The 26,600-nt window shown below is 48.6% G+C and overlaps 5 protein-coding genes across 7 annotated transcripts in view; 2 read left to right on the forward strand and 3 right to left on the reverse strand.

Annotated features, from left to right (window-relative positions):
- The window catches only part of plcb1 (phospholipase C beta 1), a 16,392-nt gene extending 12,635 nt beyond the window's left edge, over positions 1-3,757 (reverse strand). For both annotated transcript variants that reach the window (XM_062446990.1, XM_062446989.1), the window contains exons 1-5: positions 3,488-3,757; positions 2,835-2,912; positions 2,537-2,605; positions 1,681-1,821; positions 1,419-1,498 (exon numbers count right to left, since the gene is read on the reverse strand). In XM_062446990.1, the coding sequence (XP_062302974.1) occupies positions 1,419-1,498; positions 1,681-1,821; positions 2,537-2,605; positions 2,835-2,912; positions 3,488-3,586 (467 nt within the window). In that variant the 5' untranslated portion in view covers positions 3,587-3,757. The remainder of the gene's footprint in view (positions 1-1,418; positions 1,499-1,680; positions 1,822-2,536; positions 2,606-2,834; positions 2,913-3,487) is intronic.
- Positions 3,758-5,301: 1,544 nt separating this feature from the next.
- On the forward strand, positions 5,302-9,467 carry hao1 (hydroxyacid oxidase (glycolate oxidase) 1). Its single transcript, XM_062446991.1, has 8 exons — positions 5,302-5,548; positions 7,112-7,263; positions 7,348-7,603; positions 7,690-7,865; positions 8,026-8,117; positions 8,240-8,398; positions 8,814-8,883; positions 9,337-9,467. Exons 1-8 carry the CDS (start codon positions 5,412-5,414, stop codon positions 9,402-9,404), a joined length of 1,110 nt encoding a protein of 369 aa, XP_062302975.1. The 5' UTR covers positions 5,302-5,411; the 3' UTR covers positions 9,405-9,467.
- A 327-nt stretch (positions 9,468-9,794) lies between these two features.
- crls1 (cardiolipin synthase 1) lies at positions 9,795-12,299 on the reverse strand. Its single transcript, XM_062447344.1, has 7 exons — positions 11,564-12,299; positions 11,308-11,445; positions 11,039-11,168; positions 10,859-10,944; positions 10,577-10,645; positions 10,360-10,451; positions 9,795-10,198 (listed from the first exon to the last, which is right to left on the reverse strand). The coding sequence occupies exons 1-7, from the start codon at positions 12,128-12,130 to the stop codon at positions 10,105-10,107; spliced, it is 1,176 nt and encodes a 391-aa protein (XP_062303328.1). The 5' UTR covers positions 12,131-12,299; the 3' UTR covers positions 9,795-10,104.
- A 258-nt stretch (positions 12,300-12,557) lies between these two features.
- On the reverse strand, positions 12,558-21,815 carry mcm8 (minichromosome maintenance 8 homologous recombination repair factor; the record flags this gene model as incomplete). The annotated part of the gene is made up of 18 exons (XM_062446771.1): positions 12,558-12,781; positions 12,989-13,178; positions 13,310-13,386; positions 13,574-13,783; positions 13,910-14,120; positions 14,319-14,514; positions 14,696-14,837; positions 15,010-15,150; positions 15,383-15,413; positions 19,430-19,613; positions 19,729-19,877; positions 20,003-20,088; positions 20,239-20,437; positions 20,818-20,918; positions 21,000-21,149; positions 21,316-21,398; positions 21,542-21,613; positions 21,713-21,815. Coding segments are annotated over 18 exons (2,418 nt in total), but the record flags the coding sequence as incomplete, so codon positions are not given.
- A 788-nt stretch (positions 21,816-22,603) lies between these two features.
- On the forward strand, positions 22,604-26,569 carry napba (N-ethylmaleimide-sensitive factor attachment protein, beta a). 2 transcript variants are annotated; one of them, XM_062447174.1, is made up of 10 exons: positions 22,604-22,818; positions 23,331-23,410; positions 23,513-23,629; positions 23,776-23,822; positions 24,001-24,078; positions 24,295-24,350; positions 24,637-24,721; positions 24,820-24,924; positions 25,017-25,085; positions 25,229-26,569. In XM_062447174.1, the coding sequence occupies exons 1-10, from the start codon at positions 22,721-22,723 to the stop codon at positions 25,379-25,381; spliced, it is 888 nt and encodes a 295-aa protein (XP_062303158.1). In that variant the 5' UTR covers positions 22,604-22,720; the 3' UTR covers positions 25,382-26,569. The 2 variants fall into 2 exon arrangements, with proteins under 2 accessions (XP_062303158.1, XP_062303159.1); XM_062447175.1 differs by lacking the exons at positions 22,604-22,818; positions 23,331-23,410; positions 23,776-23,822 and having other exon boundaries at positions 23,522-23,629.
- Positions 26,570-26,600: the final 31 nt, after the last annotated feature.

The following is a 26,600-nucleotide window of genomic DNA, read 5'->3' on the forward strand; positions in this document are numbered from 1 at the left end:
TGCACTCATCTCTGTGTTAGAACTGTTGAGTGACCGTGTGTTAAGGTTTGCGGCTAGCTCTGTGTTCAGTATGTTAGGGGCTAGCTCTGTGTTCAGTATGTTAGGGGCTAGCTCTGTGTTCAGTGTGTCAGGGACTAGCTCTGTGTTCAGTGTGTTAGGGGCTAGCTCTGTGTTCAGTGTCAGGGACTATCTCTGTGTTCAGTGTGTTAGGTGTTAGCTGTGTGTTCAGTGTGTCAGGGGCTAGCTCTGTGTTCAGTGTGTTAGGGGCTAGCTCTGTGTTCAGTGTGTTAGGTGTTAGCTGTGTGTTCAGTGTGTCAGGGGCTAGCTCTGTGTTCAGTGTGTTAGGGGCTAGCTCTGTGTTCAGTGTGCAGTAGCTGTTTGTTCAGTGTGTTAGGGGCTAGCTGTGTGTTCAGTGTGTTAGGGGCTAGCTGTGTGTTCAGTGTGTTAGGGGCTAGCTGTGTGTTCAGTGTGTTAGGGGCTAGCTCTGTGTTCAGTGTGTTAGGGGCTAGCTGTGTGTTCAGTGTGTTAGGGGCTAGCTGTGTGTTCAGTGTGTTAGGGGCTAGCTGTGTGTTCAGTGTGTTAGGGGCTAGCTGTGTGTTCAGTGTGCAGTAGCTGTTTGTTCAGTGTGTTAGGGGCTAGCTGTGTGTTCAGTGTGTTAGGGGCTAGCTGTGTGTTCAGTGTGTTAGGGGCTAGCTGTGTGTTCAGTGTGTTAGGGGCTAGCTGTGTGTTCAGTGTGTTAGGGGCTAGCTGTGTGTTCAGTGTGTTAGGGGCTAGCTCTGTGTTCAGTGTGTTAGGGGCTAGCTGTGTGTTCAGTGTGTTAGGGGCTAGCTCTGTGTTCAGTGTGCAGTAGCTGTTTGTTCAGTGTGTTAGGGGCTAGCTGTGTGTTCAGTGTGTTAGGGGCTAGCTGTGTGTTCAGTGTGTTAGGGGCTAGCTGTGTGTTCAGTGTGTTAGGGGCTAGCTGTGTGTTCAGTGTGTTAGGGGCTAGCTCTGTGTTCAGTGTGTTAGGGGCTAGCTGTGTGTTCAGTGTGTTAGGGGCTAGCTGTGTGTTCAGTGTGTTAGGGGCTAGCTCTGTGTTCAGTGTGTTAGGGGCTAGCTGTGTGTTCAGTGTGTTAGGGGCTAGCTCTGTGTTCAGTGTGCAGTAGCTGTTTGTTCAGTGTGTTAGGGGCTAGCTGTGTGTTCAGTGTGTTAGGGGCTAGCTGTGTGTTCAGTGTGTTAGGGGCTAGCTGTGTGTTCAGTGTGTTAGGGGCTAGCTGTGTGTTCAGTGTGTTAGGGGCTAGCTGTGTGTTCAGTGTGTTAGGGGCTAGCTGTGTGTTCAGTGTGTTAGGGGCTAGCTCTGTGTTCAGTGTGTTAGGGGCTAGCTGTGTGTTCAGTGTGTTAGGGGCTAGCTGTGTGTTCAGTGTGTCACTAGGCAGACTCACGCTTTCTCCAGGCTGGCCTCTCTGTTCAGGTTGTGGCTCAGAAGGTTTGATGCCAGAGAAAACAGATGCTCCGCCCACTCCTTCACACACAACACACAGTAGAAGACATCTCTGTGTATGTGGAATCAGGATGTGTGTGTACATGTGTACATGTAAATATGTGTGTATTTGTGTGTGCACGTGTAGATGCTTGTGTGTAAATATTTGTCTATGATTGTGTTTGTTTCAGCGTGTGCGTACAAATTTGTGTGTGTGTGTGTACCGTGGCATCCTCTTCCTGCAGAGCCATGAAGGACAGGTACGTGCTGTTGACCATGTCTGGTCCAGTCACCACGGTCAACATGCGGTTCTCTATTCGACCAGCCAGGTTGCCCACATCCAACAGCTCCCTCAGTTTAGCCTCCTGAGAGGAGGGGGGGGGGAGGAAGTGGAGGGGGAGGAGGTGAAAGGGAAGAAAGAGGGGATGGGGTAGGAAAAGGAGGAGAGGGGAAAGAGGGAAGGGGAGTTAGAGGGGGGGTGAGGGGAGGGAGGGAGGGAGGGAGGGAGGGAGGGAGGGAGGGAGGGAGGGAAGGGGAGGGGAGGAGATGGAGTGGGAGACAGAGGGGATGGGGGAGGAGAAGGAGGAGAGGGGAAAGAAAGGGGAGGTAGAGGGGTGTTGAGCGGAGGGGAGGGGAGGGAAGGGAGGAGCATTAAAGGAGATAGAAGGAGAAGAGGGGGATGAAGATAGAGAGGAAGGCATGACGGTTGAATTCCCTTAGCAGCACATCAGTCGGGATAACTCCCCTAGCAACACAGTGAGGTGAACTCCATCTAGTGGCCATGTGCCAGCATGTCAGCTATGGTCTCAGTGGGGGGTCTCCGCTCTCCTGGATGGTGGAGTTCTGAATCACAGGTTTCTGAACAGGAAAACCTCGCAGGCTGCGTCAACGTTTCCAGCAGAGATGAAGTCCAGAGAGCAGGGTGACATCATCAACAGTTGTCCATGAGAGAGCTAGGACATCAGAACTATCAACCCACTGACACAACATTTCGTTCAGGAACCAGTTCAACCACCGCTGGGTTCAGGGAGCGGCTGAACCACAGCTGGGCTGGGCTTGGTTGGGGTTCGCAGTAGTTACCTTTGGTGTCTTGGTGCTCTTCCCTGTCCGGACGTCCTTGATGTGGGTTATGTCCAGCAGCTCCGTCTCCTGCCACACACACAGGAGGGCAGAGAAGGGTGGAGGGACATTGAGAGGAACGGAGAGAGAGAGAAACGGAGATGAAGGGATGGGGGAAGGAAAGGGGAGAGAGGTAAAGTAGATGCACTTTAAAGGTTTGTCAGACAGCTTCAGTCAGTCTCTCTGAGCATCGTTCAGCCTAGTCGGACGGAATACAGCTCAGTCCAGGGACTTTTGTGTTTGTGTGTGTGTGTGTTACCTTGTTCTGCTCTGTCCAATACAGGTAGTAACCATGAGGATCCACCTTCATGGTGACAGGAGTCACTGACGACAGATCCTACAGAGAGAAACCAGGAAGGGACTGTAAATCGGAGACACACACAGACACGCACAAACAGATACACACGCACACACAGAGTCAACACACACGCAAACGGCCACACTCTCTTATATTCTGCCTCTGTTTGGAGGTGGAGTATCTTGGCTATACTCAAGGAGAGATTTAAGCCATGCCAGTTACCATAGCAACATGCTAGCACATTTCTCTATTTCACTTCAGTGTGCTTCAGCATACCAGCACACACACTTACACACACACACTTACACACACGCACAATGTAGCGATGCAAACAAAGCACAGACGCACACAGAAAACACAGAGAAGAGGAAAGGAGAGAGGAGAGGAGAAGAGAGGAGAGGAGAGGAGAAAAGAAGAGAGGAGAGGAGAAGAGGAAAGGAGAGAGGAGAGGAGAGGAGAAGAGAGGAGAGGAGAGGAGAAGAGGAAAGGAGAGAGGAGAGGAGAGGAGAAGAGAGGAGAGGAGAAAAGAAGAGAGGAGAAGAGGAGAGGAGAAAAGAAGAGAGGAGAGGAGAAGAGAGGAGAAAAGAAGAGGAGAAGAGAGGAGTCATACTCACGTCGTCCCATTTCATAAAGCTGGTTCCTGTGCTCAGTGTGGGGGGGACGGTGGGGGGCTTAAGCAGCAGAGCGTGGACCCCGGGCTGAGCGCCTGCCATGGACACACACACTCACACACACACACACTCTTCCAAACCGACTCAACCTGCTCGCCACGCTTTCTCTCCCACTTTCTCCCCCCTTGTCTTTCCCTGTCCTCTCCTGTTCCTCTCCTCCTTGTCCTCCCCGCTAGTCCTCTCCTCTGCTGCTCTGGAGGCACGGCAGTGTGAGCTGCGGCTGCTCGCCCCGGTCTGATCGCTACTGACACACGCCGAGACGGAGACAGATGCGCACAGGGTGGGAGGCGGTGCACGTGTGTGCGTGTGCGGATGTGTGTGTGTGTGTGTGTGCGCGTGGCGCGTCTGTGTGAAGCTGCCTCCACAGACTGACTCATCTCGGACATGCGCACTGTACCAGCGCCCTCTAGCGCTTCCCACGCACACACACACACACACACACGCACGCGCACACAAGCACACACACAGAGAGAGAGAGAGAGAGAGAGAGAGAGAGAGAGAGAGAGAGAGAGAGAGAGAGAGAGCGAGAGCGAGAGAGAGAGAGAGAGAGAGAGAGAGAGAGAGAGAGAGAGGGAGACGTGAAAATTACACATATGGTATGTAACAGAACAGATCGTTTAAGCAGAAAGTTAAGGAACACGCACACAAAAATCCATAACAAACGAACTTGGAATAAGCATCTCCCCATGTCCTAGGGACAAACACACCATGTCAACTCTTCTGAACAGATATAGACCCCTGCCACATGGCTAACCCTGTACATGTCAGACCCCACAGCTGGAAACCAACCTCCTCGGCCCACAGGCAGAAGGAAGAGGAGAGACAGATGGGAGGGAAAACGAAAGGGAGATTAAGACAGGGGACGTAGGAGAGGGGAGGGGATGGAGGGAGGGGATGGAAGAGGAGGGCAAGATGAGGAAGGGTTGTCGGACGGATAAGAGGTGGAGGGGAAGCAAAGAGCCGAGAGGGAGGAGAAGAAGGGGACAGGAGAGCGGAGGAGACGGAGACAGGAGGATGTTATATAAGCGTGGGAGTGGGAGGCCCAGTGCTATTTCAAGCCTGGAGAGGAAGGCTGAGACTGGAGAGAGGCGCGCACGTGTGTGTGTGTGTGTGTGTGTGTCTGCCTGTGTGCATGTGTAACCACTATGGGTGAAGTCAAATATCTTATACAACCGTGTATCCGATATTATATATATGATCAACTCTGTTGTATAATCAGCTGGAGCTATGGCTTGTAAAGTTTAGAACTGAACTTCACTCTGTTCAACTCACCTTTACATCCTAGTTCCTATTTCCTAACCATCATTCCTGTATCCAAACCTGACCCATAACCCTTAACTCGCACCCTCAAACCCTTGAAACAGCACCAAGTGTCCATGGGTTCATCTTCACCTCAACAGCATGTCCCTCCCCAGGTAACAGCATGCTCCTCCCCAGGTAACAGGATGCTCCTCCCCAGGTAACAGGATGCTCCTCCCCAGGTAACAGGATGTCCCTCCCCCGTGTAGCAACCTGAGTGGCAGTAAAATCATCGAATCAACCACACCTCCATCCTCAATCCACAACCGCACACACTCACACACACTGCTCCGCATACTTTGTTCCGGGGGTTCAAAGTTTACAGCGACAAGCTGGCCGCCCTGTGTCTGTGTTAAACATTTGACGTGACAGCAACACACACACAAACACACCCACACCCTGATTTGACCCTCCACCTCTCTTCCACTTTATCAATGATTGAACTGCTCAGCTGAGGGAGAGAGAAAACCACTGGGTCAGACAAACACGCTGACCTTCGGTGTGTATGCCACCTCATCTGTGAGAGCACAGCAGCGTGTGTGAGTGTGTGTCTGAGAGGGAGGCGGCCATGTCGGAGCCCCTGGTGTGTGTGAGCGACTATGAGCGTCAGGCCAGGAGAGTTCTCCCCAAGGCTGTGTTTGACTATTACTGCTCAGGAGCTGATGAGCAGGAGACGCTAGCTGACAACACGGCTGCTTACTCCAGGTAACACACACACACGCTCACACACACATATGCTCTCACACACACACACGCTCACACACACACACACGCTCACACACACACACATGCTCACACACACGCTCACACATACACACACACGCTCACACACACACACATGCTCACACACACATACACACACACACACACGCTCACACACACACACATGCTCACACACACATGCTCACACACACACATGCTTATACACACACGCTCACACACACACACATGCTCACACACACATGCTCACACACACACATGCTTATACACACATGCTCGCACACACACATGCTCACGCACACACACCTACACACACAAACCCACACACATACATGCTTACACACACGCTCACACACACACATGCTCACGCACACACACGCTCAAACACACACACACACACCCACACATGCTTACACACACGCTCACACACACACATAGCCTCTGGTTGAAGGTTCAGGTACCCTTACAACAATAACACAACTAAGGATTTATCTAGAGTGTGTCATATCTAGTCTGATCCAGTTATGACTGCAAATGACCTTGTTATTGACTCCCACCATTTTGGTCGAGTGTACACAGCTGTGCTATATCGTGTGTTTGCATGTGTGTTGGTGTACATAGCTGTGGGATCTCGGCAGCTGATGTTCAGAAGGTAGAGAGGGTCGTCTGTTAATCGCGAGGTTGGCGGTTTGATCCCCGACTCCTCCAGGACATGTGTGAAAGTGTCCTTGAGCGAGACACTGAACCCCAAGTTGCTCCTAATGGGCAGGCTAGCGCCTTGCATGGCAACACCGTCGGTGTGTGGGTGTGAATGGGTGAATGAGAGTCAAAAGATTTACAGCGCCTTGAGTGCCGCTAAGGCAGGAAGGCGCTGCATTAATGTAGTCCATCTACATGTGTTGTTTTGGCATTCTACTAGAGGCTGCAACACATATGGTCTCTGAGTGATAGCGCCCCAATTTTAGTGTGTCTAGAGAAGCCGAAGTTGTTCGGGAACTTTTCTTTCCTCTTCTTCTAAAGAATGTCGATAGCCTCCTGAGTCATTCATTTCACTCAGTCAATCACATGGGCGCTTGCCGACTCGGGCATCCCTCAAGCCCACCCACTCAACTGCCGACAGCAAAGAAAATCTTTCAGCTAATTATTTTCAGTGTCAGGGGCTTTCATGTCTTACTATGACACTGCTGATGTGGTTGGGCAACCTTGAGGGTTAGTTAGGGTTCGGTTTGTTCAACTGAGGGTCAGGTAAGTTAAGGATGGTGACCTGTGATGTTGCTGTTTCAACCGTGTTCATGCAGCTATAGCTTTTTCAGCATCTCGGTGCTACACACACTCGTGCACACACGTCCTCTCTTGAACACACACACATGTACACACACACACAGAGAGAGCAGCAGGAACTAGAGGTTAATGATTGGTTCTGACCTTTTCGCAGCTGAGGGTAGCATACTCTATCTCATGCACACACACACACACACTCTCTCACACACAGATACCTTTCCACTGGAAGTGTGTGTTTAGTGTGTGTGTGTGTATGTGTGTGTGTAGATGGCGTCTGCTTCCTCGTGTGTTGAGGGATGTTTCCAGGATGGATCTGTCTGCCAGTGTCCTGGGTCAGCCAATCAGCATGCCTGTGTGTGTGGGCGCCACGGCAATGCAGAGGATGGCCCATCCTGAGGGGGAGACTGCTACTGCTAGAGGTACACACACACAAACACACACACAGTTGAATACGCAAATGCACGCATGCACAGGCCCCTGCAGAGTGTGTTTGTGTTTCCCAGCATGCCGAGCGGCGGGGACCGGGATGATGCTGAGCAGTTGGGCCACCTCCACCATAGAGGAAGTGAGGTCGTCCGCGGGCGAGGGCCTTCTATGGATGCAGCTGTACATTTATAAGGACCGTGACCTCACGCTGTCGCTGGTACGCCGCGCCGAGGAGGCCGGCTACAAGGCCATCTTTGTTACCGTGGATACGCCCTACCTCGGCAAGCGGCGCGACGACGTTCGAAACCGCTTCAAGCTTCCCTCACACCTCAGGTAGATGCCCCGCAGGATTGGTGCATTCCTCCAAAAAAATATGACTGGTGGATTCAAAGAAAAATGTCTTGTGTGTGTGTTTGTAGGATGTCTAACTTTGCGTCGGCGGATCTGGCGTTCTCCAGCGAGGAGGGCTACGGGGAGGACAGTGGGCTGGCTGTGTATGTCAGCCAGGCGATAGACCCCACCCTCTGCTGGGAACACATCGCCTGGCTTAAGGCTCACACACACCTCCCCGTGGTCGTCAAGGGCGTCCTGAGTGGTGAGACACACTCACACACATTTACACATATACACATCGTGTCAATCGCTCATGTAGACACACACACACACATACACACGCAAGTACTCTTACTTGTTCATGTACACACACACACACACACACACACACGTCCACTGGACTCTAAGCACTCTGTCTACAGCTGAGGATGCACTGCAGGCTGTTCAGTTTGGGGTGGATGGAATCCTGGTGTCCAACCATGGAGCCAGACAGCTGGATGGTGTTCCTGCCACGGTGAGTGTGTGTATGTGTGTTTGTGAGCGTGTACTGTCTATAACAGGAGCAGGACAGACGGGCTGTTTGCTAGACAGGCTGTTATGTTATTCGTTTGTTTGTGTGTGTGTGTGTGTGTGTAGCTGGAAGTGCTGGAGGAGGTGGTGGCAGCAGTAGCAGGCAGATGTGAGGTCTACCTGGATGGAGGTGTGCGCAGGGGGACAGACGTACTGAAGGCTCTGGCGCTAGGGGCAACTGCCGTGTTCCTGGGCAGACCCATTCTCTGGGGGCTCGCCTGCCAGGTAGGATTGCTGTGTGTGTGTGTGTATCGAGATGTCTAGTATTGGTGTGTACGTGAGTGTGTGTGTGTGTAGTTTATATCATGTGTATGAGTCAGACTGTGTGTGTGTGTGTGTAGTTGATATTATATGTGTGTGTGTGTATTTGTTATTATGTGTGTATGTTTGTGGTTGATATTATGCGTGCGAGTAAAAATATGTGTGTGTGAATGTAGTTGATATTATGAGTAAGAGTGTGTGTGTGTAGTTGATATTATGTGTGTTCGTGAAAGTGTGTGTGTTGTATTAGAACTGGATCAGTCCTCTTGGTGTTCCGGGAGCTAGTCTCGTTGTTGCCTAGATACAGGGATGAGCTGTGTTCGCAGCTGGTTAGAGCCACGCCAACTAATGATGCTGACGTTGGTGTGTGTGTTGACAGGGAGAACAGGGAGTCACTGACGTACTGGAGCTTCTCAGAGACGAGCTTCACCTGGCCATGGCCCTGGCAGGTAACCTTGACCAATCACAGTGACGGGGGGGTGCATGATTAGCAGGTGCAGCTTGCAGGTGCGGTCAGCAGGGGGAGTTTATGCCATCCCAGATCTTCTCCTCCAGCATCAGTGCTCACAGACTGCGAGGGATGAGCAATGACAGTGATTGACAGGAGGCTAAAAATACCTGCTCTGCGCTGAGGCTGGGGCGGGACTAGTGGTTAGAGCTAGGCGGTTGGGGCTTGGAGTTAGGGCTAGAATCGGAATGCTTACTTTGGTCACCTGTCGTATTAAAATCATGCACACCTGCTAAAAACTGTTGGCCTACCTTGACAATGTATCTGTCTGTCTGCCTAACTACCTGTCTGTCTGCCTTACTACCTGTCTGTCTGTCTTACTACATGTCAGCCTAACTACCTGTCTATCTGCCTAACTACCTGTCAATCTGCCTAACTACCTGTCTGCCTGCAGGGTGCCGTTCTGTTGGGGAGGTGTCTCGCTCCATGGTCAGAAGAGCTCAGTTCTCCTCCAGGATGTGACCACCCCAACCCCACCCCACAACAAAATGACCAAATAAAATCAATGAAAATGAAAGATATTCATCCCTGGATGATTTTTTTCATATGTTCATGTACACCCCATGGACATGGTCACATGGTCATATGTCCCATCCTTCCATAGAGGAAGGCTGTGATTGGTGGGAGTCTCTTCCTGGCTCCATGCTATCAGGTATTCTGCCAGACAGCAGCGTTGACCTGCAGAGCTGGTTGCCATAGCTTCCCACTCAGTTTTCCTTCAGCATCTTCCCCACATACTCAGATGATCTTGTGACCGTCTCCTTACGAGAGTATGGGGTGTGTGTGTGCGCATTAACCCCCTGGTTTTCAACCCCCCGTCCCATCACATGACATCAACATCCAGACAGGAAATACAGACTCTTGGGTTTAATCAATCATTCATTGATTCTCATGTACAAAACTGTCAATCATGTGACAATAAGATGATTACCATGGCAACTCCAGGTTTTAAAAAAGGGAAAAAAAGACAGTTCTGGACATAAATCCATCTACCACACATACACACACTTTGCTCATCCTCACCCAACAATCACACAGTTTGTCAAAGTTCTCAGTCTATAGGGTCCATATTGAGTCTTTTAACACACAGATGCGTGCGTGTGTGCATGTGCAAAGCTCCAATAGTCAGGCTTTGCCGCATGGACAGCCCGTGTTGCCATGGTTACTTGTTAGTGTTGTTGAGCACCTCAACAGTCTTCTTGCCATAATGGTAGTAGCTGTATCCTGATGCTGCCGTGGTTACAGCAGTGATGTACCTGCAACGCAGATGAACACGCTGACAAACACACCTATAAACACGGTGACAAAATGACCACAGGGTCATGTCTGGGGTTCCAAAGGTGGCATTAGGGACTGTGTCTACAATCGGGGTTGTAGCACTCGGATGCACGTCTAGGGTTGAGGTTGTGGTACTAACCAAAGGGACTGCAGATAAAAGCTGTCAGTGTAGTGGAACACAGGGGCAGCCAAGGATGCTGCACCCAGCAGCAGCTGGATCGCTGTGTTGACCTGGGAACACACACACACACACACAGGTTTTCAACAGTTCTGTGCAGGACCGTATCAGCAATACGTTTCCCCTCCAGGACAGAAGCAACTAAGTTGTTTTATGGGAAAGTATGTGTGTGTCATACCTTGCTGATCAAAGTGGGTTTGAGCTGAGCCGTGGTGTAACATGGGTTAAAGAACCGACTGAGTGTCACCTGGGAGGATGGAGGGAGGATGGAGAGAGAGGGAGGGAAAGAGAGCACAACAGACATATATGCAGATTCAGAGCGAGATAGATCTTTAACAATCCAACAAGGCGTGTGGTGTTTGTGATCTGTCTGTCACTGACCCATCTCTGGCACTTAAGATCATAGAATGGGAGAGGGGAAGTGTGTGTGTGTGTGTGTGTGGGGGTCAAAGAGGCTCACCGGGGGAGGCACCGTCTTATAGCGGACGTAGAAGACGGCAGCGATCAGAGCTATATCTCTGGAGATGACCAGGGCAGTGAGGGGAGCTGACAGACAAACACACAAATGACTGACAATATCTAAACAACATTGAAACATTTGAGAACAAACAAACGGTTGATTCCACGCACGCGCACACACCTGGTATGATCTGGGCGTAGGTTAGACTGATATAGAGCACACTGATCAGGATCTTATCAGCCAATGGGTCGAGCGCGCTGCCCAGAGCAGACTTCTGATTGGGCCAGGTCCTGGCGATATAGCCATCCAACTGAAGTGGGGACACAAGTAACATGACCTGGTCAGTTTGGCTCTGTTACACCTGGTGTGTGTGTGTGTGTGTGTGTGTGTGTGTGTGTGTGTGTGTGTGTGTGTGTGTGTGTGTGTGTGTGAGTGAGTGAGTTAGTTACAAGGTCGGTGGCTCCCGCCAGTAGGAAGAGAGCGAGGGAGAGGTGGAAGTGTTGCTCGGTGATGAGGTATCCAAGGACTGGGGCGAGCAGAATCCGACACACACACAGCAGGTTAGGGATGGTCCAAGGGTTCTCGTACTGGAACACAACACCACAGGTATTCATGCTACAGTTTATATTACCAAGGGAACTGAAAGTTAGTCTTAAAGTATGAATACTTTTTTTAGCACCCCTACACCACACGTAATCTTCCTACCAGTTCCTTGAACTGGAACAATCCCTGTCCCGGCACCTGCGGGGAGTCAGTATCCATGTTCCTCAAGTCTTTACTTGGTGTTTTTTCCGCTGGTGGCTGGCTGGGATTTCCACTACTGAAGCCACGACAACCCTGCGGTACCCCGGGGCTGAGCGGCGATAAACGCACTCCGAGCAGATTGTGAGCAGCCTCATCGCCCCTGTGCTGAAACCTCAAACTGAACCCCGCGGAGGACGGGACGCTGCTGGGTAGTGTCCTTTGGCGACCTTTCCCGTTTGAGTGTCCTGTTACGCACTCGAGTTGACATGGTGAAGCCAGGTGTCGAAAAAGCTCCGGGGCATGACTCGGACTGTATGTGTAGCCGGACCACTGTGCTACCGAGGCAATTCTGTGCTTGAGTTTATGAAGCCACCACAGCTCCCTCGAACAATCTGCAGGTGTTTGTTTCTGACGCCATGACGCGGGGGCTGCTCTGCACACACTCGCATAGCGCGTCGCTACAGCGCAACTCGCTACGTGCCCTCTTGCACACACGACTAAGGAACTTTTACAAATAGACAATAACATTGCAAGCCGCGCACAATATGTTAACGACTAACAAAGCACATCTACCGTTGGCGTCTTGACCTTGTTGTCACACCACTGTATGATGCTATTCTCATATTGTCGGTTTCCTCGTCTTTAAGCAGGAGGCTTTTTCGCGTGTTCCATATTGCCGTATTCCGAGACTGTCAGGGATTTACGACGTCGTAATGTACGGAGGCGGGGCTTACCGGTAATCACTGGCTTTCACTGAAAAGCGAATAATCTTTTCTACTTTCCATCTAGGGAATGTCTAGTCTTAATTTTGTAGTAAATCGTATACTACATACAGTCTAACCCGGTATCTAATTGTACATTTAAAGACTATAATTTTCTAAACCAAGTTCCCAAATGGTTAACAGTGGATCCACAATGTGATGTAGGCACCAGAATAAAGACAGACAGAAACTTTGACAAACTTTAATGAACAAGTACACATTACTTTAGGTAGGAAGACCTACATACACAAAAACATACATACATATTTACAAACCATGTATAAAAAATACCCATGGCGTCTGAGTGTTTGTGTGTGTGTGTATGTCAGATGGTCTGCAGTTGATACAGCTTGGGTCCTTTCTTGAGCAGGTAGCCCTGTTCATTCAGAGCACATATGAAGCCTTCGAAATCCACCACCTGCAACACAAAGATTGGGGTTCAACAGGACACACACGGAGGGGGATGTCTGCTCGAGTGCGTCAGTGACGATGTGGAAGAGAGCGTGCGTCTTTCTGCGAGGAGTGTGCCTGTAAGTTCGCGAGAGTGTGTGAGGGCGTTTGTGTGCGTTTTAGTGTGAGTGAGTGAGTGAAAGGGAGTGAGTGAGTGAATGCGTGTGTGTGTTACCTCTATGTGCAGGTCCCTGGCCATGCTGCGTAGCTGCTGGAGGTCGTACAGGGTCTGAGAGCAGCGCTGGGCGTGTGTCTGCAGCGCAGTGACGAATCGCTTCACCTTCCCCCGCTGACTCATCCCTGCCCCCAGCTGAGAACGCTCCAGGTCCAGACCCCCGGCACCATCCGCATAGGTGTCTGCCAGACTAACACACACACACACACACACACACAGTTAGATAGGGGATTCAGAAAAGTGTGTGTGTGTGAGTATGCAGACGTGTGTGTGTGTATGCAGACGTGTGTGTGTGTGTGTGTGTGAGAGAGAGCATCTTACCTGTGTTTCATGATCTCCACCACATCTTCAGCATCGCTCCTGGTAGCAGTCTCTCTCAGCTCCAGCCTGGCACGTGCCTGGACGCACACACGGCTCGCATGAGCGTACGTGTGTGCGAGTGAATGTGAGCGTGTGTGTCTGGGCCGGGAGTGTGTATAGGAGTGCGAGTGTGTAACGTCTGTGTGAGTCTGCATATCTGTGTACGTGTGTGTGTGAGCGTATGTATATATGTGTGTGTGTGTGTGTGTGCGTGCGTGGACTCACCTCAGTGAGGCGGATGAGGGACTCCAGCTGGCGTGTGGTGATGGGGGTGGAGTCGGAGGAGTGTGTGTGGGAGCGCAGTGTGAGGTAGAAGGCCTGCAGTGTTTTAGCAGCCTCGACGGAGAGGGAGGGATGGACGTAGAGGCGGGCGTATGACACGTACTTCCTCAACAGAGAGGCTGGGATGGGGTCTACACACTCCCCCGGGGGAACCTGAGACACACACACACGTTATGTCCATGTGTGTGTGTGTGTGTGTGTGTGTAAAAGCATATCTGTCCTGATGTGAAAATATGTCCTCGCATATGTCTGTGTGTGTGTGTCTGTGTGAGTGTGTACCTCTAAGCGGTCAGAAAGGGGTGTGTCTGATGGCTCCAGCAGACAGCTCTGTTGGCTGCCCTTTCCCCTGGTTACCATGGCGCCTGCGGCCCCGCCCCGCCCCACCCGTGTTGCCATGACATGCTCCGACAGGCGCCGGTCATGTGACTCGTCTGGAATGTCGAGCAGCAGGAAGACCAGGTCAAATCTAGACAGCAGAGCACTGCCCATCCTGCACACACACACACAGTTAGGTTAGTGTGTGGATCTGAGGTTACCGTGTGTGTCTGATGGTGCCTCAATTTAGTGTGTGTTTGTGTATCTGAAGTTCGTGTGTGTGCCGGAGGTGTTTGTGTGTGTACCCCAGAGGTGTGTGTGTGTGTCTGAGGTTATGTGTGCGTGTGTCTCAAGTGTGTGTGTGTGTGTGTACCGGAGGTTCTCGGCCACAGTCCTGGCCTGGTTGTAGTGTCCTCCAGCAGGGTTGGCAGCAGCGAGGATGGAGGTGCGGGCCGGCAGGCAGCACACCAGACCAGCCTTGGCCAGGCTCACACTCTGCTGCTCCATGGCCTCCAGCAGAGCCTGCTGCTGCTGCCCCAGCTTGTCAAACTCATCGATGCAGCACAGGCCTGCACACACACACACACACACACACACACACACACACACAGACAAACCCACTGGAGGTTAGATCATTTCTTGGCCCTAACCACAGAAATCCTGTCAGAATAGAAAATACATGAATAAAAGGTCAAATGCTAGGCTAGGTGCTGTGAGAGAGGGTGTGTGTGTGTGTGTGTGACTTCCTACCTTGGTCCCCCAGCACCAAGGCACCAGCCTCCAGAGCGTAGTCCCCAGAGCCAGCCTCCCTGGACAGGGTGACAGTCAGCCCTGAGGTGCTGGTGCTGTTCCCACACACGTAGATCCCTCTGGGGGCCGCGTTACACACCGCCTAGACACACGCACACACACAGACACACAGATTAGAGGTCAAACCTGCGTGCTCCTGTGTGTTTGGGTTGGTATGAATAATAAGTGTGCGCGAGTGAGAACTGTGTGTGTAGGAGAGTGCGTACGTGAGCGAGAGGAGTGTGCCAGACAGTGTGTGTGTGTGTGTGTGTTACCTGCAGCATCTGACTCTTGCCCAGACCAGGGTCCCCCACCACCAGTATGTGAGGGTCACCTCTCACAGGAATCCTGTTCTTATCATCCACATGCTTCTGACAGCCTCCAAACAGAGCCAGCGCCAGCCCTGCCTTCACCAGCTACACACACACACACACACACACACACACACACACACCCTTTCTCATGTGTTACTCTAAACAGAACACTAGACACACTTTGTTTACAGTGACAGTGCACAAACACATGCATACAAATACACACACCTAGTTCCACGCACACACAAATACACACACCAAGTTCCACGCACACACAAATACACACACCTAGTTCCACGAACACACAAATACACCCGCCTAGCACCAGACTTACCAGGTGTCCGTAGATGGCAGGACAGAGAGAGCTGCAGGAGACACTAAGGTTAGCCTTGTATCAACACATCCATCAAACTAACACTGTATTCAACTGTAAGACGTGTGTGAGGGCCCATGTAGTACTTTGATGTGTGTCATACTGTACTATGAGCCTCAGCAGGTCAGTGTGTGTGTGTGTGTGTGTGCATGTGTGAGTGTGTGTGTGTGTCATATTGTACTATGAGCCTCAGCAGGTCAGGGTGTGTGTGTGTGTGCATGTGTGAGTGTGTGTGTGTGTCATACTGTACTATGAGCCTCAGCAGGTCAGTGTGTGTGTGTGTGTGTGTGTGTGCATGTGTGAGTGTGTGTGTGTGTCATACTGTACTATGAGCCTCAGCAGGTCAGTGTGTGTGTGTGTGTGTGTGTGTGTGTGCATGTGTGAGTGTGTGTGTGTGTCATACTGTACTATGAGCCTCAGCAGGTCAGTATGAGAGGCCGTATAGGCCATAATTCATACTTGGTCTCACATACATGCCATGACCTCACATATATACCATTATACTCTCACATATATACCATTATACTCTCACGTATATACCATTATACTCTCACATATACACCATTATACTCTCACATACACACCATGACCTCACATATATACCATTATACTTTCACATATATACCATTATTCTCTCACATATACACCATTATACTCTCACATATATACCATTATACTCTCACATATATACCATTATACTCTCACATACATACCATTATACTCTCACATATACACTATTATACACTCACATATACACCATTATACTCTCACATATACACCATTATACTCTCACATATACACCATTATACTCTCACATATACACCATTATACTCTCACATATACACCATTATACTCTTGCACATAAACTGGCATACTCTCTTACACACACAAAAATACCGTCTTATATGCACCATCATAATAAAGTATGACAATATATGTAAGAGACAAATAGTATGTGTGAAACAGAAAGTTATTATATGTAAGAGAATAACAGGATGTGTAAGAGAGAATACTTATCTATGTGAGAGAGAATACTTGTCTATGTGAGAGAGAATACTTGTGTATGTGAGAGAGAATACTTGTCTATGTGAGAGAGAATACTTGTCTATGTGAGAGAGAATACTTGTCTATGTGAGAGAGAATACTTGTCTATGTGAGAGAGAATACTTGTCTATATGAGAGAGAATACTTGTCTATGTGAGAGAGTTTGATTGAAACGGAAGGCAGTTTGATTGAAAAGGAAGTAGTACTGAATTCTCAGTTCCTGATTGGCTTACACATGAAGAAGGATTTGGGGTAGATGTAGCTAACGCCCACCTTCCCTATCAAGACGAGACTGAGTGACATGATAAGATGGCAGAGAGTGGGCGGCTTAATGAAGCCATTGGACTCATTAATAACATTTTATTAACATTTTATTAACATTTTATACTCCAAATGCTGCGGCGTTATTGTAGGGAGGACAGACCCGTTCCTGAATTACGTTTTTACAGTTATTCCTGGGGAAATTATGGAATTAAATTACATATTAACTATACTAAAATACTTGTGCACAATAATATTTGCTAAATGTAGACGTTTTTAAAGGTTTTTAATTTGACCTCGAAGCCTTTTGTGAAAATGAGGCTAGTTTCACGACAGCGACTTTGGATGTATACTAGGCTACTTTAACATGTTAGCTGATTAGCCAGTACGAGTGAGATATGTATACAGTCACATTAACAAAGCTCTTCTTTGTAAACTTAAATACGATGGGAACACATCACATTAACAATTCCAAAACGCACCACACGCCAAACAATTTTTTTGTCAAGCGTCTCTAAACTCAGATTCCGAGTCGGATCCATGAAGCTTTCGTTGCAGTGAATGGGTGCGGGCACTCATCGGGCATAGGGGCCTACACTCAAATAGGATCTTAAAAGTCCCAACTGGAAAATGTTGTGAACAGATTGACATCAAGTTCAGTTTGTGGCATTGAAGTTTAGGTTAATAGCCAAGGGTGTAAAGACCACTCGGCTAATTAAAGACGTCAACGGTTAAAACCCCAGTGCCACGGGACGGTATTCACACAGGCATTGGCTTTAATTTAAATGATAGTTTGTTTCATCAATTGAAAAACTGATCTAGGACTTTTGACTCAAGTAGTGGGGGTCGGTATAGCTTCCTAAACAACTATGGAATTCTACATTTGAGTTTTTTAGTGGATTTGCTTGAATCGTTGTCAGAAATGTTGGAATCAAAGACGACAGCCATCCACAGTGGCTATTTCTAACGCTAACGATGAAATGCGCCGGCTCTTCAGACCTGGATCAGGTGCATCACGGAGCGGCAGCAGCTCTCTGTCAGGAGTCTTAACCGAAATACTGCGGAGTTTGATATTGGGATTGCGCCATCACTTGGCTGGCATTAAGACGAGCTCCTGACAGAGTGCTGCTGCCGCTCCTTGATGCACCTGATCCAGGTCTGAAGAGCCGGCGCATTTAATTGTCAACGTTAGCGTTAGAAACAGCCTCCGCGTATGGCTGTCGTCCTTGATACAACATTTCTTACAATGACGCCTTAGGATTTGGAGTATGCAAAATGTTATAGATGAATCCATCTTGTCATGTCACTCAGTCTCGTCTTGATAGGGAAGGTGGGCGTTAGCTACATCTACCCCAAATCCTTCTTCATGTGTAAGCCAATCAGGAACTGAGTACTACTTCCTTTTCAATCAAACTGCCTTCCGTTTCAATCAAACTCTCTCACAAAGACAAGTATTCTCTCTCATATAGACAAGTATTCTCTCTCACATAGACAAGTATTCTCTCTCACATAGACAAGTATTCTCTCTCACATAGACAAGTATTCTCTCTCATATAGACAAGTATTCTCTCTCACATAGACAAGTATTCTCTCTCACATAGACAAGTATTCTCTCTCACATAGACAAGTATTCTCTCTCACATAAACAAGTATTCTCTCTCACATAGACAAGTATTCTCTCTCACATAGATAAGTATTCTCTCTTACACATCCTGTTATTCTCTTGCATATAGTAACATTCTGTTTCACACATACTATTTGTCTCTTACATATATTGTCATACTTTAGTATGATGGTGCATATAAGACGGTATTTTTGTGTGTGTAAGAGAGTATGCCAGTTTATGTGCAAGAGTATAATGGTGTATATGTGAGAGTATAATGGTGTATATGTGAGAGTATAATGGTGTATATGTGAGAGTATAATGGTGTATATGTGAGAGTATAATGGTGTATATGTGAGTGTATAATAGTGTATATGTGAGAGTATAATGGTATGTATGTGAGAGTATAATGGTATATATGTGAGAGTATAATGGTGTATATGTGAAAGTATAATGGTATATATGTGAGGTCATGGCGTGTATGTGAGAGTATAATGGTGTATATGTGAGAGTATAATGGTATATATGTGAGAGTATAATGGTGTATATGTGAGAGTATAATGGTGTATATGTGAGAGTATAATAGTGTATATGTGAGAGTATAATGGTGTATATGTGAGAGTATAATAGTGTATATGTGAGAGTATAATAGTGTATATGTGAGAGTATAATAGTGTATATGTGAGAGTATAATAGTGTATATGTGAGAGTATAATGGTGTATATGTGAGAGTATAATAGTGTATATGTGAGAGTATAATAGTGTATATGTGAGAGTATAATAGTGTATATGTGAGAGTATAATAGTGTATATGTGAGAGTATAATAGTGTATATGTGAGAGTATAATAGTGTATATGTGAGAGTATAATGGTATATATGTGAGGTCATGGCGTGTATGTGAGAGTATAATGGTATATATGTGAGAGTATAATGGTATATATGTGAGAGTATAATGGTATATATGTGAGAGTATGATGGTATATATGTGAGGTCATGGCGTGTATGTGAGACCAAGTATGAATTATGGCCTATACGGCCTCTCATAGGTCAGTGTGTGTGTGTGTGTGCATGTGTGAGTGTGTGTGTGTGTGTGTCATACTGTACTATGAGCCTCAGCAGGTCAGGCTGGCTCTGGATCTCCTGGATAGCATAGAGCTCCTTCAGAGAGAACTCCGCCCCCTGGACTCCTGGCCCCGCCTCCCTCTGGCCCTTGCTGTTACTGACGGAGTTGGCCTCAATGTAGAGCAGGAACATGCACTTGTCCTTACTGCCTCTGCTGCTGCCTGCACACACACACACACACACACACACACAGGGTTTGCACCAGTCGCAACAGTAAACAGCAGTAATGTGTGTTGATCTTGTGTGTGTGTTGATATTGTGTGTGTGTGTGGATACCCTCATCGTTGCTGACACGGACAGTGCCAGTGATGGTGACGGTGTCTCCGGGGACACAGCTGTCACACAGATCCTGGGCTAGCTCGCACTCCACCGTCCTGGGGATACGGCCCGCCTCCCGCTGCTCTCCTCCAATCAGCTCCTGCACCCTGGGGAGAACGACAGCATGCTCTGGGTGCTGCTGAAGGGTGTCGTGTAGAGAGAGAGGGTGTAGTGTAGAGAGATATAGGGAGTGTATAGTGTAGAGAGGGACTAGCAGTGTGTACTTATGTACTTGATAGTCTGCCAGTCCACTGTCTGGGTGAGGGGAGAACTCCTGTTAGGGGTGAATGAGCGACTCCTACAATCTGGCTGGACGCACTGTGGAAACACACACACACTCATATTACTATGATGTCTGCAGCCACTGCAGGGTGAGGTGCGTGGGCGTGCACGTGCGTAGGCGTGCACGTGCGTGGGCGTGCACGTGCATGGGCGTGCATGTGCGTGGGCGTGCACGTGCGTGCGTACCTTGGTGGGCGTGGTGAACTTGCCGTGAGGCAGCGGGAGAGCGTGCGTGTGCGTGCAGCCGTTGCAGGTGAAGGCCAGGCGTGTGCAGAGGGGCCTGATGTTGCTGACTCGGACCACGGTGCCGCGGATAGACACCAACCTCCCAAACACACTGGCACGCAGAGTCCTCAACGGGGTGAGGGGCTCGTAGTTATACAGCCTGGGGGGTCCCACACACACACATCATATACACACACACATAACCTAAACACACACACTTTATACACACACACATAACCTAAACACACACACTTTATACACACACACATAACCTAAACACACACACTTTATACACACACACATAACCTAAACACACACACTTTATACACACACACATAACCTAAACACACACACTTTATACACACACACATAACCTAAACACACACACTTTATACACACACACATAACCTAAACACACACACTTTATACACACACACATAACCTAAACACACACACTTTATACACACACACATAACCTAAACACACACACTTTATACACAAACAAGGAAGTGTTTGAGGGCGGGGGGGGGGGCATCTCACCTGGCACTGATGTGGGGTATGTTAATGATGGGCGTGGCTCCTCTGGGAAGCCCCTCCCCCTGCAGCTCTGCAGCATGTCTCTCCAAATCAGCCGTCAGAACCTGAAACACACCACGACCAGCTACAGCACAGGTAGGTGTGTGTAAGTGTATGTGTGTGTGTGTGTGTATGTGTGTGTGTACCTGGTGAATAGCCAGTCCTAGACAGTTGAGGGTGGTCTCAGGTTGTTCTCTCAGCTGATTGGTCAGGTCCGGCAGGGCAGCACACACCTGCTGGTTCTGTACCAGATCCTTGAAGTCCACCAACACACTGCCCTGTCTCTCAATTTCATCCTACACACAGACACACATACACACACAGAATTGTACATTTAACAGTTGTCACTGAGTTGCTTGTTAACTTGTTTTCACTCTCACTGCCACTCCAAAGTCAGCTCCACCACTTCAAAGCAAGCTTACTCTCTCTTTCTCTCTCACACACACACACACGTAAAATAACCTTATCATAGAGGTGCATCTGAGAGGTGAAGTACTGCTCAAACACCTTGACCCTCTCCACAAAGGGTGAACTGGCCACATACCCTGCACACAGTGGACACAGTTGAGACACATTGGAGACATGGTAAAGACAGTAGAAGCACAGTAGAAGCAAGCACAGTAGAAGCACAGTAGATACAGTAGACAGACAGCTTATGCGCAGCTCTAACAGACTGTGGAGACCGAACCTTCTTTGAAGTAGAGGGCCCAGCCTTGGTATGGAGACACAGTCTGGGAGATACCTACAGCTTGGGATGGGCCTGGACAGAGAGAGGGGGGATAGAGAGATGGTTCTGCTAATGGAGTAGAGACAGTGGTAGTAAGAGAAAAAAAAGATGCACATTGCAGTTGACCCTTACCTCTTTGAGCACTGAAGGGACGAGCATTTCCTCCTCCTCCTCCTCCTCCTCCTCCTCTCCATGGTCTTCCCCTCCATCCTCCTCCTCCTCTGCCCCCCCTCCATCCTCCTCCTCCTCTGCCCTCCCTCCATCCTCTTCCTCCCCTTGCCCCCCACTCCGAGCCGCGGTGCTCTACACTCATCCTAGTCTACACTAAAAAGTAAAGAAACACATTGCTTATCTTAGTTATAGTTCAAACCTACCCTATGCAGTGTTTAGTATGTTTCTAATATTCGTATTTGTGTTTAGTTTGCTAAAACTAGTTCACGACATTTACGTCAACTTGCCAACCGGCTAGTATTACTAGCAATACAGCAGTTAGCTAGTACAAGTTAACAGAGCCAATGCCGTTAGCTGGCTAGCTTCGCTACTATATAGTTATGTCTAACTCTAATGAATTGTCCACAGTGTCAACCTATATTAACACACGTTTCAGCTAGCTAGCTACCTTGCTGCAACTTATGATGTGGACAGTTTCTCTTGATAACGATAATGACCAGCTGTCCAACGTAAACATGCCAGTAAGAACCTTGATCGCAGAGTTGGTGGAATACTTCCCCATTCAGGTTCAGCTTTGGCGCTTCACGGTGCCGACGTGTCTTCCGTCCAATCACAGCTCTTTTTCGTAACTGACATATAAACAGGAAACAACACGTACCTTTTTTGGCAGGAGGCTTGATTCATAATTTGGTCTTTTTCAACAGTGTTGAAAAAGTGCTTCCTCTTCGTTTTTAATAATAATTGTTACGGTGTGACATTTCGAGAACTTTTTTACAGGTCTGCTGATGCATTGCTTCCCTTCTCCCAGCAGATGGCAGTGTTTAACCAGTTCTGTCTGCAGGGGTGTCGTGTCCAATTGTCAGTCAGCTCTCCGCAGCATCAGCACCAGCACCAGGCGCATCACAGCAAGGTCTGCAGTCGAGCTGTTTTCCTAGCTTCTCGCATCGACAACACATCGTCCCGATAGCGATGGACACCTCCGGTAAAGAGAAAGAGGCCATCCAGCTAATGGCGGAGGCTGACAAGAAGGTCAAGTCGTCCGGGTCGTTCCTCGGTGGCATGTTTGGGTGAGATGTTCTTGTCATGCGTCGCAGGTTCATAAGCCAAAACCGAGTTAGCTAGAGTAGCTAGCTCCCGATTCGACTGAAAATACGAGGGGGATGGGTAGGGAGCACAAACTGTATTTGAATGAACTGGCAAAATCTGTATAATAACGATTTTTTTGTTTTTACAGTGGCTACAATTAATATTTGTACATAAACTGGGAAATGTAGCCTACTGTGTGTTTGTCGCAGTATCCGGGTAGGCTACGCTTATTTAATTGCGCAGCCGAACGCTGTGATGGATGACATGTTGAGGCGGCGATGCTATCAAACACTCATGTAAGCCTGCGCTGTGTTTGTCAGCTCCAGTCCTGTCGCGAATGGAACGTATTTAACCGTGTCCGGGCCTAGCGAGTCTGGCGTGAAGTGTGCCCGGGCCTAGCGAGTCTGGCGTGATGTGTGCCCGGGCCGATACGGTGCTATGGCGAGCCTGACATGACCACGGTGCTAGCCAGCGACGCTGTTGTGTGTTTCAGAGGGAATCACAAGGTGGAGGACGCGTGCGAGATGTATGCCAGAGCAGCCAACATGTTCAAGATGGCCAAGAATTGGAATGGTAGCTCGCTATCTCCCTGTCACACACTTCCTGTCCTTCTCATTCCCCTACACAAGGTGTGGTGTCTGTGTATTGATGATGGTGTGTGCGTGTGTGTTTCAGCTGCAGGGAATGCTTTCTGCCAGGCTGCAAGGCTCCACATGCAGCAGCAGAATAAACTGGACTCGGCCACCAGCTTCGTTGACGCTGGCAACGCCTACAAAAAGGCCGATCCTCAGGGTGAGCACCATACACACACGAGCGCGCGCGCACACAGGCACACACACGCGGACAGACTCTGTTTCTGTAATTTCCTCAATTGCCTCTTGTTCTTTCATCCCTCTCTCTCCTGTCCTTCCCTTCTCTCTTCTCTCCTGCCCCCGTAGAGGCAATCAACTGCCTAAATGCAGCCATTGATATCTACACTGATATGGTAAGACGGACCTCGTCGCCCGTGTGTATTCATGTGTGCATGTGAGGGGTCTGTGTGTGTTGAGGGTGGATGTGAGGTGTGTGTGTGTTTGTGTTGACAGTGAATGTGAGGGGTCTGTGTGTGTTGAGGGTGGATATGTGGCACGGTGTTTGACACCAATCTTACATGTGTGTTCCAGGGCAGGTTCACCATCGCAGCCAAACACCACATCACCATCGCTGAGGTGTACGAGTCTGAGCTGGTGGATATAGAAAAGGTATGGAGACACACACATGAACAAGCCCAGACACACCAAAACACACACACAGTTATACACACAGGTTAGACACACATTCTATACACACACACACACAGGATCAAAGATGTACATGAGCAAACACACCACAATATTAACCACACACACAACAGTAGAGTGGAGACAGATATGTGACAGAGGCACTTCCTGCATGGGTGTCTTGCTGTGGTTGTCTAGGCGATCGCCCACTACGAGCAGGCTGCAGACTATTATAAGGGGGAGGAGTCTAACAGGTGAGTCACACACGTACCTAATCTAATCAAACATGCTCTCTGTACGACTCGCTGTCTCTCTCTAACTGTCTCTCCCCCACTCTTTCTCTCTTGTTTTCCCTCCTTCCTCTGTCCCTCCTCTCTCTGTCTTACTTCCTCTCTTTCTCTCTCTTACTTTCTTTCTCTCTCCCCATTTCTCTATATACTTTTTCATGCTCTCTCTCTCATCTTGTTTTGAATTTTCCGAGGCATGTCAGTCTTGTGGATGAGTCTGTCTATCTGAGCCTTCTATCTCCTCTCTCATCAGTTCTGCCAATAAGTGTCTGCTGAAAGTCGGCCATTACAGTGCCCAGCTGGAGCAGTATCAAAAAGCCATTGAAATCTACGAACAGGTCTGTGTGTGTGTGTGTGCCTCTCTGCTTGTCCATCTGTTATCATGTGACTACGTTGTGGGGATACACAATAATGTGTGTGTGTGTGTGTTTGTCAGGTTGCCACTAATACCATGGATAACCCACTGTTGAAGTACAATGCGAAGGAGTATTTCTTCAAAGCTTCTCTGTGTCACTTCATCGTAGACGAGCTCAACGCTAAGGTACTGCTCCTACTGCGCAACACGAGGATAGCCACTGCTATCAGTAGTTATCATGTGTGTTTAAGTATTGTGTGTGGGTGTGTGTATTCCAGCTGGCCATAGAGAAGTATGAGGAGATGTTTCCTGCGTTCGCGGACTCCAGAGAGTGCAAGCTGTTGAAGGTAAACAGTGCCCACACACACACTTTTGACCAAATTGCCATCCCCCTGACAGTGTTGTTCGGTCGATATTGCCCTTCCCTCTGACACTCCTCTGATAACCTCACCCCTTCCCCTCCCGGCCATGTCCCCCCACCCCCCTGCAGAAACTTCTGGATGCTCACGAGGAGCAGAACTGCGAGGCGTTCACGGAGGCTGTGAAGGAGTTTGACTCTGTGTCTCGTCTGGACCAATGGCTGACCACCATGCTGCTGCGCATTAAGAAGACCATTCAGGGAGATGCTGGGGACCTCAAGTAGGGAGGGAGGGAGAGAAGGAGAGAGAACAAGAGAGGAGTCATGAGAGGGAGGGAGAGTGGGTTAGAGCAGGGGGTGGGATAAGGTTTGTGTGTCGTCGTCAGTGTAAATATACTGTTCACTTCTAACACTCTGCATGTAACACTCACAACCTTTCCCAGACCCTCCCTGGAACATTGGCCCATCCTTCTTACATCCTTCCTACATCCTTCCTACATCCTTCCTACATCCTTCCTACATCTTTCCTACATCTTTCCTACATCCTTCCTACAACCTTCTTGTAATATTTCTGCATTCTCTTAACATTCTTCCTACAATCTCTCCACTGTCTTTACAATGACACTTTTTGGTTCTTGTTTCAAAGTATAAGTGTTGGCCTGTACAGATTGATTGATTGATTGAGTGTGTGTGTGCGCGCGGGTGTATGAGTGAGACAGAGAGAGGAAATGAAAGGGGGGGGGGGTGTTGTTGTGGTATTATAATAGTATAACGTTATGAGATATATATATAGGACTATGTTAAGGTCCAGTGTTAAACTCGTGTCAACTTAATGGTTCTTGTCCATCCTGTAATGTGTGATTACTGTGTGGCCACTAGGGAGCTCTTACACACAGTTGGAGGCGGGGTTGCACCTGAAAGATCATTTCTATAGCATCCTAATATGCATATATACCATTATTGACATGCATACATACATTATATATTATCACCTTATCATACATAAGCATTATTACAGTCAAATGGTAAATGTTATATCAAGAAGATATAGCAAGATATAGAAGATTGATATGTCTGATCTTTTCAGAAAGGTCAGGGTTTCAAGGACACTTATGGCTGCAGGTGGGGGTTTCTGATCACATGGAGAAGGAGGGCAATATTATATTCTATTTAATTAGGTAGCTAGCTAACTGCTGGGCTAAGTATAACTTATTATTAAGTATATAGTACTTGACCAAGGTTAACTTCCTCCAAGCCTCCAGGTCGCTTGGCGACTACCCTAGTGGCTGACTGCTGTCTATGTGCTGTGCTGTCTGTGCATGTTGTCATGGTGACATATGTGGTGTTGTAAAACAGCGAGGGTCCATCCCCAATCCCTGGACCCAGAGTTGTAGAGTCATCCAGGTATCACACGTTTGTATGGTGTATCATGTGCTGAAACGATGTACATTAATAAAATATCTCCACACTTGACTCTTGGATTGGTTGAGGAAGTATTTTTGGT

The sequence above is a fragment of the Osmerus eperlanus genome, chromosome 21 (genome assembly GCF_963692335.1).
Source record: "Osmerus eperlanus chromosome 21, fOsmEpe2.1, whole genome shotgun sequence".
Classification (NCBI taxonomy): domain Eukaryota; kingdom Metazoa; phylum Chordata; class Actinopteri; order Osmeriformes; family Osmeridae; genus Osmerus; species Osmerus eperlanus.